The 13,326-nt window shown below is 40.7% G+C and overlaps 1 protein-coding gene and 1 long non-coding RNA gene across 2 annotated transcripts; one reads left to right on the top strand and one right to left on the bottom strand.

The window, feature by feature from the left end:
• Positions 1-883: 883 nt before the first annotated feature.
• LOC127179120 (uncharacterized) lies at positions 884-3,128 on the bottom strand. The gene is made up of 3 exons (XM_051132418.1): positions 2,408-3,128; positions 2,035-2,317; positions 884-1,920 (listed from the first exon to the last, which is right to left on the bottom strand). Exons 1-3 carry the CDS (start codon positions 2,662-2,664, stop codon positions 1,261-1,263), a joined length of 1,200 nt encoding a protein of 399 aa, XP_050988375.1. The 5' UTR covers positions 2,665-3,128; the 3' UTR covers positions 884-1,260.
• A 6,970-nt stretch (positions 3,129-10,098) lies between these two features.
• Positions 10,099-11,074, top strand: LOC127179138 (uncharacterized). Its single transcript, XR_007829481.1, has 3 exons — positions 10,099-10,139; positions 10,266-10,323; positions 10,426-11,074. It is a non-coding gene; the product is annotated as an uncharacterized LOC127179138 (long non-coding RNA).
• Positions 11,075-13,326: the final 2,252 nt, after the last annotated feature.

The raw sequence follows: 13,326 nt of genomic DNA, 5'->3' as shown, positions 1-13,326 counted from the left end.
TCGGGTCCATCTCCAGAGCTTCTGCCAGGCTAAAAGAACGGTTTTTACGCGCCCTAGTTCCGGTGCGCATTTTATGCTCGCTCAACCGGGTTGAGCAGGGAGTTACCACTTGCGTTCTGTGTACGACTTCTGAGGGAGTCGTGCAGGGCTGCAGTAGCCCCTGTGTGACAGGCCAACCTGGGTATCCTAGGCTTCTGGCCGTATCCCCTTAAAGGAATACTTTGTTTCCAAGCTTGGGCTCTACCCGGGCCGATATCTGCCCTACAGGTAAGTTGGGTATGCAGCCTAAGCTCTGGCCGTAGGGGATATGTCACTGACAGCCATCACTTTATCCTAGGGGCGACTCCCTTAAGGCCTAGGGAGTTGGTACTTAGTGCCTGTCTCTCCGGAAGTCAGGCACTCCCCTCAGCATGGCAGCGTGGGTATAACCGTTCCCCCTAGCGCCCCCTAGAGGACGCAGTTCGAGTTCCTCGAAAGGGAACGTCTCAGGTTACGTATGTAACCTTGGTTCCCTGAGAAGGGAACGAGACACTGCGTCCTCTAGGCTCGGGGCCATGCTTCGGGATGTGAGCTTCAGACGAAGAAGCGGCCGTCCTGCTCTACCGGTGTCCTTTTATACTGTGGTCGCACCGGTAGTGACGCGCCGGCAGCGACGAGTCGCGCCGGCAGTGACGTCATAGGCTGTCGCCGGCCAACTTTGTTGTTGTTTTGTATATATACTTCAGACACGGGTCACGCTGACGGCGTTCCCCCTAGCGCCCCCTAGAGGACGCAGTGTCTCGTTCCCTTCTCAGGGAACCAAGGTTACATACGTAACCTGAGACGTTTTTTACAGACGCTAGGACACATTTCTCAATACTTTCAGCTTGGCAAAGCAGTTCATTTCACATTCAAAATGCACTACAACTACCAAAACACTTTATTCAGGTCTCAAATAAACTCATTCTTCCAGAACACTAGCAAAGGTTGACAGCTGACAAACACACTTTGTCACCCACAAAACAATGACCTAAAAAACACTAACAACATGTAGCATGACACAGTGTTTTCTTGTGTAAAACAAGGACACATCTCTGTTTATAATTGCAATATATATTGTTTATAACTGCAATATATGTTACTGGAATGAATCAGACATGATGCAGAATTCGTCAATATTTTATGTTGTTTATTTATTTATTTATTTTTTTGCACTAAGTAAATTCCAAAATACAAGAATTTGTATACACACCACGCACTGATACAGATACAATAGTAATGCTAATCTACTCGGTCTTCTCCATTTGGCCACAGGTTCTCATCCACATCACATCTTATGTCATCTAGGGCAATACACCTAGGAAAGAATCTTCTGGCATGCCTGATCCATCCCTGGCAATCTTCTGCTGATATGTCCAGGCATCCAGCATTCATTGCATCCAGGAGGGACATTTGATCATGTGGATGATGGTCGTAAACCTTCCACCGCCATGAGGAAAAGAATTCCTCTATAGGGTTGAGGAATGGAGAGTAAGGTGGGAGGAAAAGTGACTCCATTCTGGGATGGGCCGCAAACCACTCGGTGACTGCATGGGAGTGGTGAAATGCCACATTGTCCCATACAATTATAAATGTTGGCTGATTCCTTCTCTCCGCATCCCTTTCCTCACCTAGCACAACCCTTCCATAGAGATCATGCAGGAACGCAAGGAGCCGTTCAGTGTTGTATGGCCCAATTAGTGGTCTGTGTAACAGCAGTCCATCAGTGGATATTGCTGCGCACATTGTGATGTTGGCACCCCTCTGGCCCGGGACATTCACTGTGGCTCTCTTCCCAATCACATTCCTCCCTCGTCGCCGTGTTTTGGCCAAGTTGAAACCTGCCTCATCAACAAAGATGAAAATGTGGTGTGTTTGCCTGCCTTCAATCTCCATGACTCTCTAAAATAAATTCACAAGGCAACATAAGCTGTTACAGTAGTAAATTTGTAAAAATCGTCTTTGTGTGTGTTTGGTTTTGTTCAAAAACAGTTCTGTATTTTATTGTGATCTTACCTGGACATATCGGTTCCTGAGTTGCTTGACATGTTCAGAGTTCCTCTCAAAAGGCACAGTGTACAACTGTTTCATCCTGACCTGATGTTTTTTAAGGACTCTAGAAATTGTTGTTATGCTTACACTGTGAATATTTGCAAAAGTAACATTGTCTGCCAAGACTCTGTGTCTAATCTGAGTGAGTTTTATCCCATTGTTTCTGATGACCATATCAACAATGGCAGTTTCCTGCACATCAGTGAACATGCTTCCTCTCCCTCCTGTGTGAGGTAACCGTTGAGTCCTAAGCAGAAATGCAAAAACAATTACACAAAAGTTTATTTACTTCTGAAATGTGCAACTGAGTCAAATGCCCTTGCAGAATACAAGTTACCTGTTGGTTTGCCGGAAAACTCTAACAATAGATGCCACTGTAGAGCGTTGCAGATTTGGCTGCACTCTCTGACCAGCCTCTCTCATTGAGAGACCATGATTTACTACATGATCAATTACAGTAGCTCTGATCTCATCTGAGACTACAGCTCTTGATCTTCCTCTTATTCTTCTTCCACCACGCATACGTATTCCTCGCCCCCTCCCAGCCACTCTTCTTCCTCTTTCAGCCACTTCTCTATTTCTGGCTGGGTCCATGTTTACATCACAATACAAACCTATTCAGCAGTTGTCTCCTTTTGTAATGAAATTGAAAGAGTAACACCTGTGTAGATGTTAATCTACAATGAGAATCAGCTGTGGCTGGTTAAACTGCATTTTAAGATTTAAAATATGTTTCAATAAAATATTGCTGTTGAATTTTGCTGTCTTATTCAGTTTTGCATTATGTTATTGTTTTGAACACAAGTTTAACAGTTTTGAAAACAGTATGTAAGCACGTGCAAAATGTCCTGTACCTACAAAGATTTTTGGCAGTTGTTGTGTCTGAGTGAGAAAAGAATTCATGAAATTTGAGAGATGTAGTCATTGAATGCATTTTGTGCCAAAACAATGATAATTGATCCTCAGTTTAGCCCACATAGACTTCTGTTGTGCTCACTGTGTGAAGAGTTTTGCAAAAGTGACCAAAGTATTGAGAAATGTGTCCTAGCGTCTGTAAAAAACTGTAAGCAATCTCAAATGAACGGATAATTCACTCAACTTACATCAAAGAGAATACTCAGATTCACCACATGGGGTTACTATAACTGTGCTTACACTCAAAATGGAGGTTTCACATAAATAAGCAAATACAAAAAAAAACCCTCAAATGAAGTGTCAATTTTTCCAAATGTAAAATTATTTCTAATGATAGGGCACATTTTTACAGTGAAATAATGCTCTTTATGATCACACAAACACGACAGTAGCACCCTACACATAATCACAGAACGACTGTTTTTCATTTTCATCACATTAACTAAACAATGTTACATGGAAGTCAAATATAACATAAAAAATTATATTATGCACATCATTCACATACGTTATGCACATATCACATTTAACGCTTAGCAAATTCTGTTTTCCTGATACATTGGTGGGGAAAAAAACTAGAGAAGACTAGAACCTATACAGTACTGTACATCCATCCATACATTTCATATTCCATACATTTTCCCTAGTGCTTGTCCTATGTATGGTCATGTAGAGGCTGGAGCCTTTCCTGGGTCATAGGCAGGAAAACCCCCTGGACAGATGGCCAGTCCATCACATGGATAACAAATACACATTTATATTGAAACTCAGAGACTGATTCCCTTAGTAGACCATCTGGCAGCGTGTAAACTTTTGCCAAACGTGTCTCATTGGGTCCTGCACACTGTAGAGGAGGCTACAGAATCCAGTCTGGTTCTCCTGCCTCCATTTTTACGGTGTCATTTCCACTTGGAGGCCCCCAAGCAGGCTCTGGTCATGGAACAAGAAGTTACACTCTGCTAAAGAAGGAAGTCACCGAGGTGGTCCCTCCGCTTGACAGAGTCCGAGTTCTACAGCTGGTACTTCACTGTTCCGAAGAAGGATGAGCAGATGGCCATGGGGGGAAAAAGGCCTGGGGGAGACTCCACCTGATGTGGTGGCACTCATTTGAAGGACGTTTGGCCAGTCTTAAGTGGATTTGCTGCGACTCAGGAGACTTTGCACTGTCCCCTCTGTCCTCTCTGACACACCCAGTTCCTCTTGGACTGGTTGCTTTGGTACAGACCTGGCCGTGGCTTCATCTGTACATTCTTCCCCCGATCGCTTTGCTCCTGGGGAAAAGAGCCCTACCTAGACAGTGCTGTTAGACTTTCTAGGTACATGGCTATCTGAAGATACCTATGTGCTAGCTTGGGATTGCACCCATTCTTAGGGTTTTAAGTAGCGGTCTTCCTGAGCCATGCCCGGACAGTGCTATCTTAGGGTCATAAGCAGATAGCCCACACTCTGTAGTCTGGGCAGCTTTGCTGGAAGATTTACCAGGAGTTTCCTTCTTCAACTCAAGAAGTCCCTAGGGTTCGCTTTTGGGGGCAAAAGCATACCGATAGCGGTCTTCCCTTCTGCCTTGCACTCTCACCCCACTTTTTTCACTTGCGTATGGATGCGGGGCTCTGGCTCCTCTGAGACTCCAAGGCATCCGCATACTATGCAACTATGTTGTTATTAGCTCATTCAGAGATGCTGTTCTGCTCATTCAGAGATGCCTATATGAAGAATTGGGTTTAAAACTGTACACAGAGAGTAGTGTGCTTCCCTATCTCTTATATAGTATATGAATATTAGGGGTGTAACGATACATGTATTTGTACTGAACCATCACGGTACGGGCATCTCGGTTCGGTGCAGGAGGCCTTACAATGAATGCAGGCAATTCACCCTCAATCCAGAAGGGGGCGCCCGCAGTAATGCATCTCTGTTTGATAACTGCCGACAGAAGAACAGTGAATGCCAGGAGTTGTGCATTTGAAAACAAAGGCCACTAGACAGTGACCATGTGCTGAGTCTGAACGCATCTGTCACTGACAAAGGAGTATACTTTAAAGGCTTGCGCACTTAACTGTCTGCGAAAAGGAGTGAACGTTTGTTCTCTGTATTTTATTTTGATAATGTACCAAATGTCAAGTTAGCAATGCTAGAAGCCTGCTAACTGATATGTTTTGTTTTTGTGTGCACCGGCGTGATTACATCAACTTTTCTCATGCCATCAAAATCAACTTAAACAAACAAACAAAAAAAATTAATTAAAAAAATAGAATGTCGCTTTCTGCCATTTGAGTTTTTTTTCTGTCACAAAACTGAACTGAAACTCAGCAAATATAGGCTAAGTGTTGCACAGTTTTTTTCCTTGTCTATCAGTTAACTAAATTAAATATATTTCAAGTATTTATTCCTTGTATGTATATATGTACTGCACTTTTTATAGCCTATATATGACAGTAATGTGATATATTATTTAGTATTTTCACATATAGCTGGAAAAAAAAAATGTAATTTATACTACTGTCTGTTTAAAATAAATGAAAAGAAACCTAGCATAGCATCTTTTTTCTTTTTTGTACTGAAATCGTATTGAATATATATATATATATATATATATATATATATACACACATTCACACTCGTATTTCAACTCTTCTGTACCTCTCAGATTGACAGATGCACCCATGCTTTCTGGGCATTTTGAACTGGCTTATATTTTAAATATTTAAATATATTTCTGAAACAAGTGTGAAGAATTTTGAATTATTGTGTGTAAACGATGACAGCCGGGTTGCAGTTGTGCTTAACTTTTGCTTTCTTGTGTTTAGGGTTTTGCATCACAAGTTCATCACAGAGCAAATTGTGTCTTAAGCCTGGCTCTCACTACAGGATTTTTAGAATCCTAACCGATTATGAAATCTGGTTGCAGTGCACACATAAGGTGAATCTTTGCAGATTATCTTCCCTGAAATCTTGAAAATGCACACACTACAAGATTTGAAAATCGTGGTGCATCACACACTACAAGATATTATTAAGATTATCATGCCAGAGGGAGCGCCTCACGTGATCTTACGCAACAGATCGTCATTTCAGCAACTAATGTTTACAAATGTTAGTTAGGGTGCTAGCAGCTTTATGCACTCACCCGGTATGTTCAAAACTGAGACAATTTCGCTTCAGAGCTTTCCTTACTCCATGTGGTTGTGGTATGTTTTCAACATATTATACAGACAAAAACATAAGAAGCAGTTCCCTCCATCTCCACTGTCCACTGGACTGTACAGCAGCTGTTTTGCAGTCGCGCATTGGCTGTTGTGAAAGTACTGATGTAATCATAGCTATGATCATCCCGATTTAAAATCCTGAATATCAAACATGTTTGATATGATCGGAGCGGCCCCAATTTGTGTGAGAGCAGGCTATTGAGAATTTGGTTTAGAGAATGGGGTTTAGTGTTTTAGCAAATGTGAAAAACTATAATATAGCAAATGTATAATTTAAAAGAATTGTGCTTAATAGCTTGTAATCGAATTACAGTTTTTTTCTCAATTGCTAAAACACTATAACCAGGCTTTTGAACTAAAGTTTCAAAAGCATACCACCATTTATTTAAAAGCACACCCATTTCCCTAAACTATAAACACTATTCCCCTGCTTTAACACATGAGTCAGATTTGGTGAACTGTTACTCCAAAACTCACAAAACACACACAAAAAACACACAAATCCCTACATTTCTCAGTGCTTACACCATGTGGTCATTTAGAAAGCATCAGCATTCAATATTGTTCACTCAAGTCTGCAATGGTTGAGCTAAATTAGTACACAATTACCCCAAGTGAAACACTAGAAGTCAAAATTTATCACACACCAATCAGAACTTTTGATGGAGGTAAAAAGGGCCAAAGTTAGCATACAGTTTTTCAGTCACTTTGCTGTATTTCTCAGATCAGAAATTACATTCTCTAAACTTCTTGTTCAACCTAGTCATCTAGTTCAATCATCTAGTCACTTGTGCACATCATAAAATATTTCTCATTCTTTTACAGTTTTTCACATTTGCTTCACGAGTTCGCCTGCCCATCCAGTCCTGATGGGCAATGGTAAACAAACTTGGCTTACTGTCCTTAATAGAGGCTCGAACCCGAGGCTCAGCTTGAGCACTGAGTTCAATCCCCCATTGTGATATTACCTAGAGGGAGAATAACAGAAATAGAGGAGGAGAAGGGGAGGTGGAGGGATGCCGGAAGAATTGAGGCTGGGACGGTGCAATGAGAGCTGCCTATATAGGCATGTAATGATGATTGACAGGACTGAATGATTAGGCTCCTCTCGAACCTATGTTTGGAACTTCATTTCACAAGTTCGCCTGCCCATCCAGTCCTGATGGGCAATGGTAAACAAACTTGGCTTACTGTCCTCAATGGAGGCTCGAACCAGAAGCTCGGCTTGAGCGCCGAGTTCAACCCCCCAAAAAGTGCAAGAGACAGCAAGCTAGGCAATCAACTGAGAGTAGCTTGTGATACGAGTAAAGAAAACCTTTATTGATTCTATCCCTTTCCCCCAAGAATGTGCAGAATACATTTCGCTGTTGCCGCGTTGGGGTAATACAAGGCAGGTGAAGGGCTAACAAACGAGATCGCTCCTGTAGAAGAGGGGTGGGAAAGCACTTATATATGAAGTTAGGTCAGGGCGCTGCAAGAGTGCTGTGCAAAAGCACTGCTGTGGCAGTGAGAAATGTAATTTAGCATGACGTCAGCTGCAAGGGAAGTGGGAGAGGTTATTGCGGCGGAGGTGAAAAAGAGTTTTAGTATATCTGCTCTTAGACCACCGGAAGAAATCACTGCTGCGGCAGTGAGAAATAGAGGTTAATATGACGTCTGCTGCAAGAGAGGAGGGGATGTCATTGCTGCGGAGGTGAGAAATAGTTTTTAGTATGGAAACTCCTCCGAGACCAGTGGAAGAAATACTGACCTCTAGACATCTGCTGAGACTGGTGGAAGAATGCACTGCTGCGGCAATGAGAAATAGGAGTTGGTATGACGTCTACTGCAAGAAGGTGGGAGACGTCGTTGCTGAGGAGGGGAGTAATAAAGTTTGGCAACGTATCTTCTCTGAGAATGGTGGAAGAATCACTGATGCGGCAGTGAGAATTAGAGCTTAGTATGGTGACTGACTGCTGCATGAGTGGTAAGAGAAATCACTGTCGCAGCTTGTCAAATCAAGTGCCCCCCTGCACTTGCAACAGAGCTTTAAATGATAGAAATTGCCTGAAGTGACTTGTGAGGTTGACAGTAAAGCAACAGAACTAATGAAGCCAATTTGTCAAGGAGAAGAATTCAAGTTCCGCTGTAAATCAGCTGAAGCTAACAATAATGACTATTCAATTCTGATCAGTGATGACTCGACTGCATGTAATGACTGTGCAGAGTTTTATCAAGTTTAGTTAAGCTATGGGCAGCTCTACTGAAGACAGTAAAAGCAAGTGCTGTAATTGTTGATGGGTTAGAAATCGCTGCTGTGGAAGTAAAATTGGAAATTTTTGTAGGGTGGAATTCACTGCTGCGGCAAAAACTGAACAAAAATAAAGCCAAAAACGAAAAGCCATGTGTGACAAAGTTAGGACACCCTTACTGTTAAGAGGGTAAATCACAATTAAGCACTGCTAAGTAAAAAAATTTGATTAACTGATCATCGGCAAGTCTGAGCGCCTCTATAAAAGCATAAGCTTTGGCAGTTTGCTGGTCTGGAGCCTTCAGGTGTGTGTTAACACAATGCCAAGGAGATAAGACATCAGCAATCATCTTAGAGAAGCAGTTGTTGCTGCCATCAATCTGAGAAGAGTAATACGGCCATTTCCAAACAATCTGACCTTTATTCACAAGTGGGAGACATTTAAAAAAGACACCTCTCCTTCCAGGAGTGGACGTCCCAGAAAATTCACCAGAAGATCAGACCGTGTAAAGCTCAGAGAAACGGCAGACAACCCAAGAACTACACCTCAGATTCTACAGGCCTCAGTTAACATGTTAAATGATAAAGTTCATGACAATACAATTAGAAAAATATGGGACAAAAATGGCATGTTTGGAAGGTTGGGCAGAAGAAAGCCTCTTCTATCTAAAAAAAAACATTGCAGCACAGTTTAGGTCCGCAAAGTTGCATCTGAACAAAACACAAGTCTTCTAGAATAATGTCCTTTCAACAGACGAGACCGATGTAGAGATGTTTGGCCATAATGCACAGTGCCAAGTTTGGTGAAAACCTAAAGAGCATATCAGCACAAACACCTCATACCAAAAGACAAGCATGCTGGAGGGGGGGCTGATCATTTTGGGCTTGTTTTGTAGCCACAGGACCTGGGCACCTCACATTCATTGAGTTGGCCATGAACTCCTCTGTATATCAAAGTATTCTAGAGTCAAATGTGAGGGCATCTGTCCGACATCTAAAGTTGGGCCAAAATTGAGTCATGCAACAGGACAATGATCCCAAGCACAACAGCAAATCTACAACAGAATTGCTGAAAAGAAAATAATCAAGGTGTTGCAATAGCCCAGTCAAAGTCCAGAGCTCATCCTGACTCAAATGCTGTGGTGAGAGCTGTGCATAAGCAAATGCCCACAAACCTCAATAAACTGGAGCAACGTTGAAAAGAAGAGTGGTCCAAATTCCTCCAGAACGATGTGAGAGACTGATAAATTCGCACAGAAAATGAATGCTTCAAGTTAGTGCTGCTTAAAGTGGATCTACAGGCAGTTGACTCATAGGGTGTCCTAACTTTGTCACACATGGCCTTTCCCTCTTGGCTTTATTTTTGTTAAATAAATAATGACACAGTGTGATATGTCATGTGATGATGTTTATCTGAGGATTTATTTTCCAAATTTTAAGACCTGCCAAAGACCAGATCATTTTTTATTATGTCCTGATACACAAAACCATGAAATTCAATAGGGTGTCCTAACTTTTTCACATGACTGTATATATATATATATATATATATATATATATATATATATATATATAGTAGGGTGGCTCCTTTAAGTACATTGCGTGTAGTGCGTGGTAATCAGGTTACGTACCTATATAGGAGCAGGTGCGGTCTCAGTTCTAATTAGCGTGATGTTGCTCTGATGTGTTGGTGTGACGCTTCTATCTTCACTCCTCCGGTAAGCAAAGTGGTTTTGAAACCTTTAAAGCTGAGATGGGATGGATTTATTTATGTAGAATTTGTGTGTTCATAGCATTTATTGTATTTTTGGTTTAATAATGATTTGTTGTTTGTATAATTTTAGAGTAGTTGGGTGCATCCAAACCTTGTTCGCGGGCATGTAAGTGTAGCGTGCCTGAAAGGTAATCCTTCTCTTTATTATACTTAAGCGACGAAACATTGGGGGAGAGGAGAGAGAGAAAGAGAGGAAAAACAGGAAAACATCATTGTTTGTTGTTTTGCAGAGCCTGCCAGCTGCTGCTTTGCTGTGGTGTAAATTCCAGCTGTTCCAGTTGGGACGCAATGTTGCATGCATGCATGTTACTGTACTTTTGACTTCCAATCTTTGTACTCTTCGTTCGCTGGCGATTTATCGTTTGTTGCCTTGGACGCACTTCAAGCTGGGTCTTTGTATCGCCTACCTGAATTATCTACGCGCTTGTTGTGCTGTTGCGGTTTGTGTGTGTGTGTTGTTTGTTTATCTTTAAAGTTGTACGCGAGTTATTTTGTTTTTTTGTATATATTTATACATAAATATATATGTTTCTTTGTTTTTTTTTTTTTTTTTTTTTTAGTGTTAAATTTGTGATAATCTTGGGTTACGTGACATCTTGTCTTGCTTATGTTGGCATTGCTCATGTGGGGAAATCAGGAATTGTATTTATTTTTTTTGATTTCATTAAGATGGTTTTGTTTGGGTTGTTTTGATGTATGTTGGGTGGGAAGAAGGTGAATGTTTTTGTTTCGTTTGGGTGTTTTGTTTGATAGTGATTTAAGGGTTTCTTGTATTCCATGATTTTGTGCCACATCCAGTGTTGGTACTAGACTATCGTTGCCCAAGAGAAAAAAAATCCTAACAATGAATAATTGTTTTTTTGTATTTTGTTTAATGTTTTTTTTGTTGTTGATTTGCATGTGTATATTGTAATTTCTTTTTTCTTTCTTTTTTCTTTCTTTTTTTTTTTTTTTTTTTTTTTTTTTTTTTATTGTATTGGTTTTTGTTATTAATATTATTATTGTTCTACATTAGTAATTGTGTATATTTGATGTAAGGGTGGCCGGTCAATGGTCCATTATAGACCCCCTTGATTTGTTATCTTGTGTGAAGGTACGGTGTACACCATTTATTTGGTATTTTGAGTCCTCTATAGATCTACCTTGGCCATCTGTGACCTTATTGTTGAGTGTCTAGTTTGGCTAAGTAAACTGGGAATTTTATGGGGAAGGGTTTTATATGGATGTTGGGCTCAATGTTTTAAAATTGGATGTATACTAATAAAATTGTGACTGTGGTGGTAAACTGTCTTTGCTTGTTACTTTCCATTTAGTTGGAAACTTGCCAGTGAAGGGGGAAAGTTGAAACTTGGGGTCCAAATAGTGGTAATTAATAACTATATTGGTTCTCCAACATATATATATAAATAAATGTAACCATATCTTCTATAATGGAATTATATAGCATATCGCTTTTATGACATATGTTGTTATTGTAGTACATTATAAAACCGTATGCAGTAAAGTGTTATTTTAATAGAACAACGTCTGTTACACAGCTATCACAGTATTTAAAAAGGTTAGAGTTTTTATTATAATATTTGGTCCCTGTACACAAGGAGAGAGTCAAGGGAAAGTGAGTCGCTAGCTGAGGAGAGTCAGTCATCCGTCATATGAGGAAAGTGAGTCGCTATGTGAGGAGAATCAGTCGTCCGCCATGTGAGGAAATTGAGTCACTAGGTGAGGAGATTCAGTGGTCTGCTGCGTGAGGAAAGTGAGTCGCTAGCTAAGGAGAATTAGTCGTCTGCCATGTGAGGAAAGTGAGTCGCTAGGTGAGGAGAGTCAGTGGTCTGCTGCGAGAGGAAAGTGAGTCGCTCACCGCTTGAAGAGAGTGTGTCTGCAGATGCACCGCCAGCCTATCAGTGGGAAACTTAGTAGCTACGGGCAATGGTATGTGAATTACCGTGACAAATTATTAGCCTTATTTTAGAACCTTTTGGCCCGCCATAGTTATGTATAAATGGTTTAATAATACCTAAAGATCTCAGTGTCATTGCCCGCCGAAGGTCTGTGCATCGGAGAAGATGACTGAGAATGGTAGCTATTTTTTTCTTAAAATATATAAGCGCTGATGCAAGTATTATTGCAGAACATGTCATTGTTATTAGAGGCTGTTTCAATATTATTAGTAGTATACTGTAAATATTGTAAAGTATATCATGGTCAAGATCTCACCTATTATAAAGCAACAAGTTTCATTTCAATAGAATATGTAAGGGATAATCAACGGTTTGCCATGCATTAAAGGATTTTAAATGCACAACGTGGAGGCATAGAACCGCCTGACGCAAAGTGCATTTTAAAATTCCTTTAATGCACAGCAAGCCATTGATTATCCCGCTTAATGCATGGGCATATGCCAAGTTATAGACAGATTAAAACTAGTATTGCTCTTTGCAGTGCAATATTTGACAGAATGTGTAAAAATGACAGTTATAATAACTCTTGCATTCCTCCTGCTTCAAATCAGACACAGAGATGAAATAGTGCGGGAAGATCACATTTATTTGAATGAATTATAGCATTTATTTCAAATAATTATCGATCGAGAGAGAAAGAGAGAGAGAAAGGGAGAGATGACATATCTGCATGCTGCGCATCTCTCTCTACAAACAACTAATTAATTCAAAAACTATGATTGTATCACCTTGTTTCTGAGGAATATAATGTAGCGTTCTAGTGTCTAGGCTGTTTTATTCATTAAAATTGCAGGGAAGCATTGACAACAAGTTCAAGCGTCACAATGCGTTCTCCGACCTCTCTCTCTTTCTCTCCCTCTCTCTCTCTGTGCATTTGTGTGCATCAATTAAAGCAGCACATTAATATAGAATGGTGATTAAACTGACTTGGAACTACCTGTGCATTAAACGTTTTTACTGCATACCTGCCAGCCAACCAGAATCCAGAATTCTGACAGACCATGGAATAACTTTATTTATATAGCCCATATGACGCATGTGCACAGAATTGTGGGAAATCGAAAGACATTGAAGGACACATCCATGCTGCCTTCAAAATTAAATCAGAAGAAGGTACCTCTGGAGACAGGAAGTGAAGCAGAATTTGGATTCGGACGTGCCTTGATGCCTTTC

This window comes from Labeo rohita, chromosome 16 (assembly GCF_022985175.1).
Source record: "Labeo rohita strain BAU-BD-2019 chromosome 16, IGBB_LRoh.1.0, whole genome shotgun sequence".
In the NCBI taxonomy this organism is placed as follows: domain Eukaryota; kingdom Metazoa; phylum Chordata; class Actinopteri; order Cypriniformes; family Cyprinidae; genus Labeo; species Labeo rohita.
This window is presented reverse-complemented; position numbering and strand designations above follow the sequence as displayed.

What these genes read in the sequence shown, in the direction of transcription:
- LOC127179120 (XM_051132418.1), bottom strand. Translation starts at nt 2,664, where the DNA reads ATGGACCCAGCCAGAAATAGAGAAGTGGCTGAAAGAGGAAGAAGAGTG. An exon ending in GTTTTCCGGCAAACCAACAG is followed by an intron (nt 2,318 to 2,407) that starts GTAACTTGTATT and finishes ATTTCTGCTTAG; the next exon opens with GACTCAACGGTTACCTCACA. An exon ending in TCAGGAACCGATATGTCCAG is followed by an intron (nt 1,921 to 2,034) that starts GTAAGATCACAA and finishes AATTTATTTTAG; the next exon opens with AGAGTCATGGAGATTGAAGG.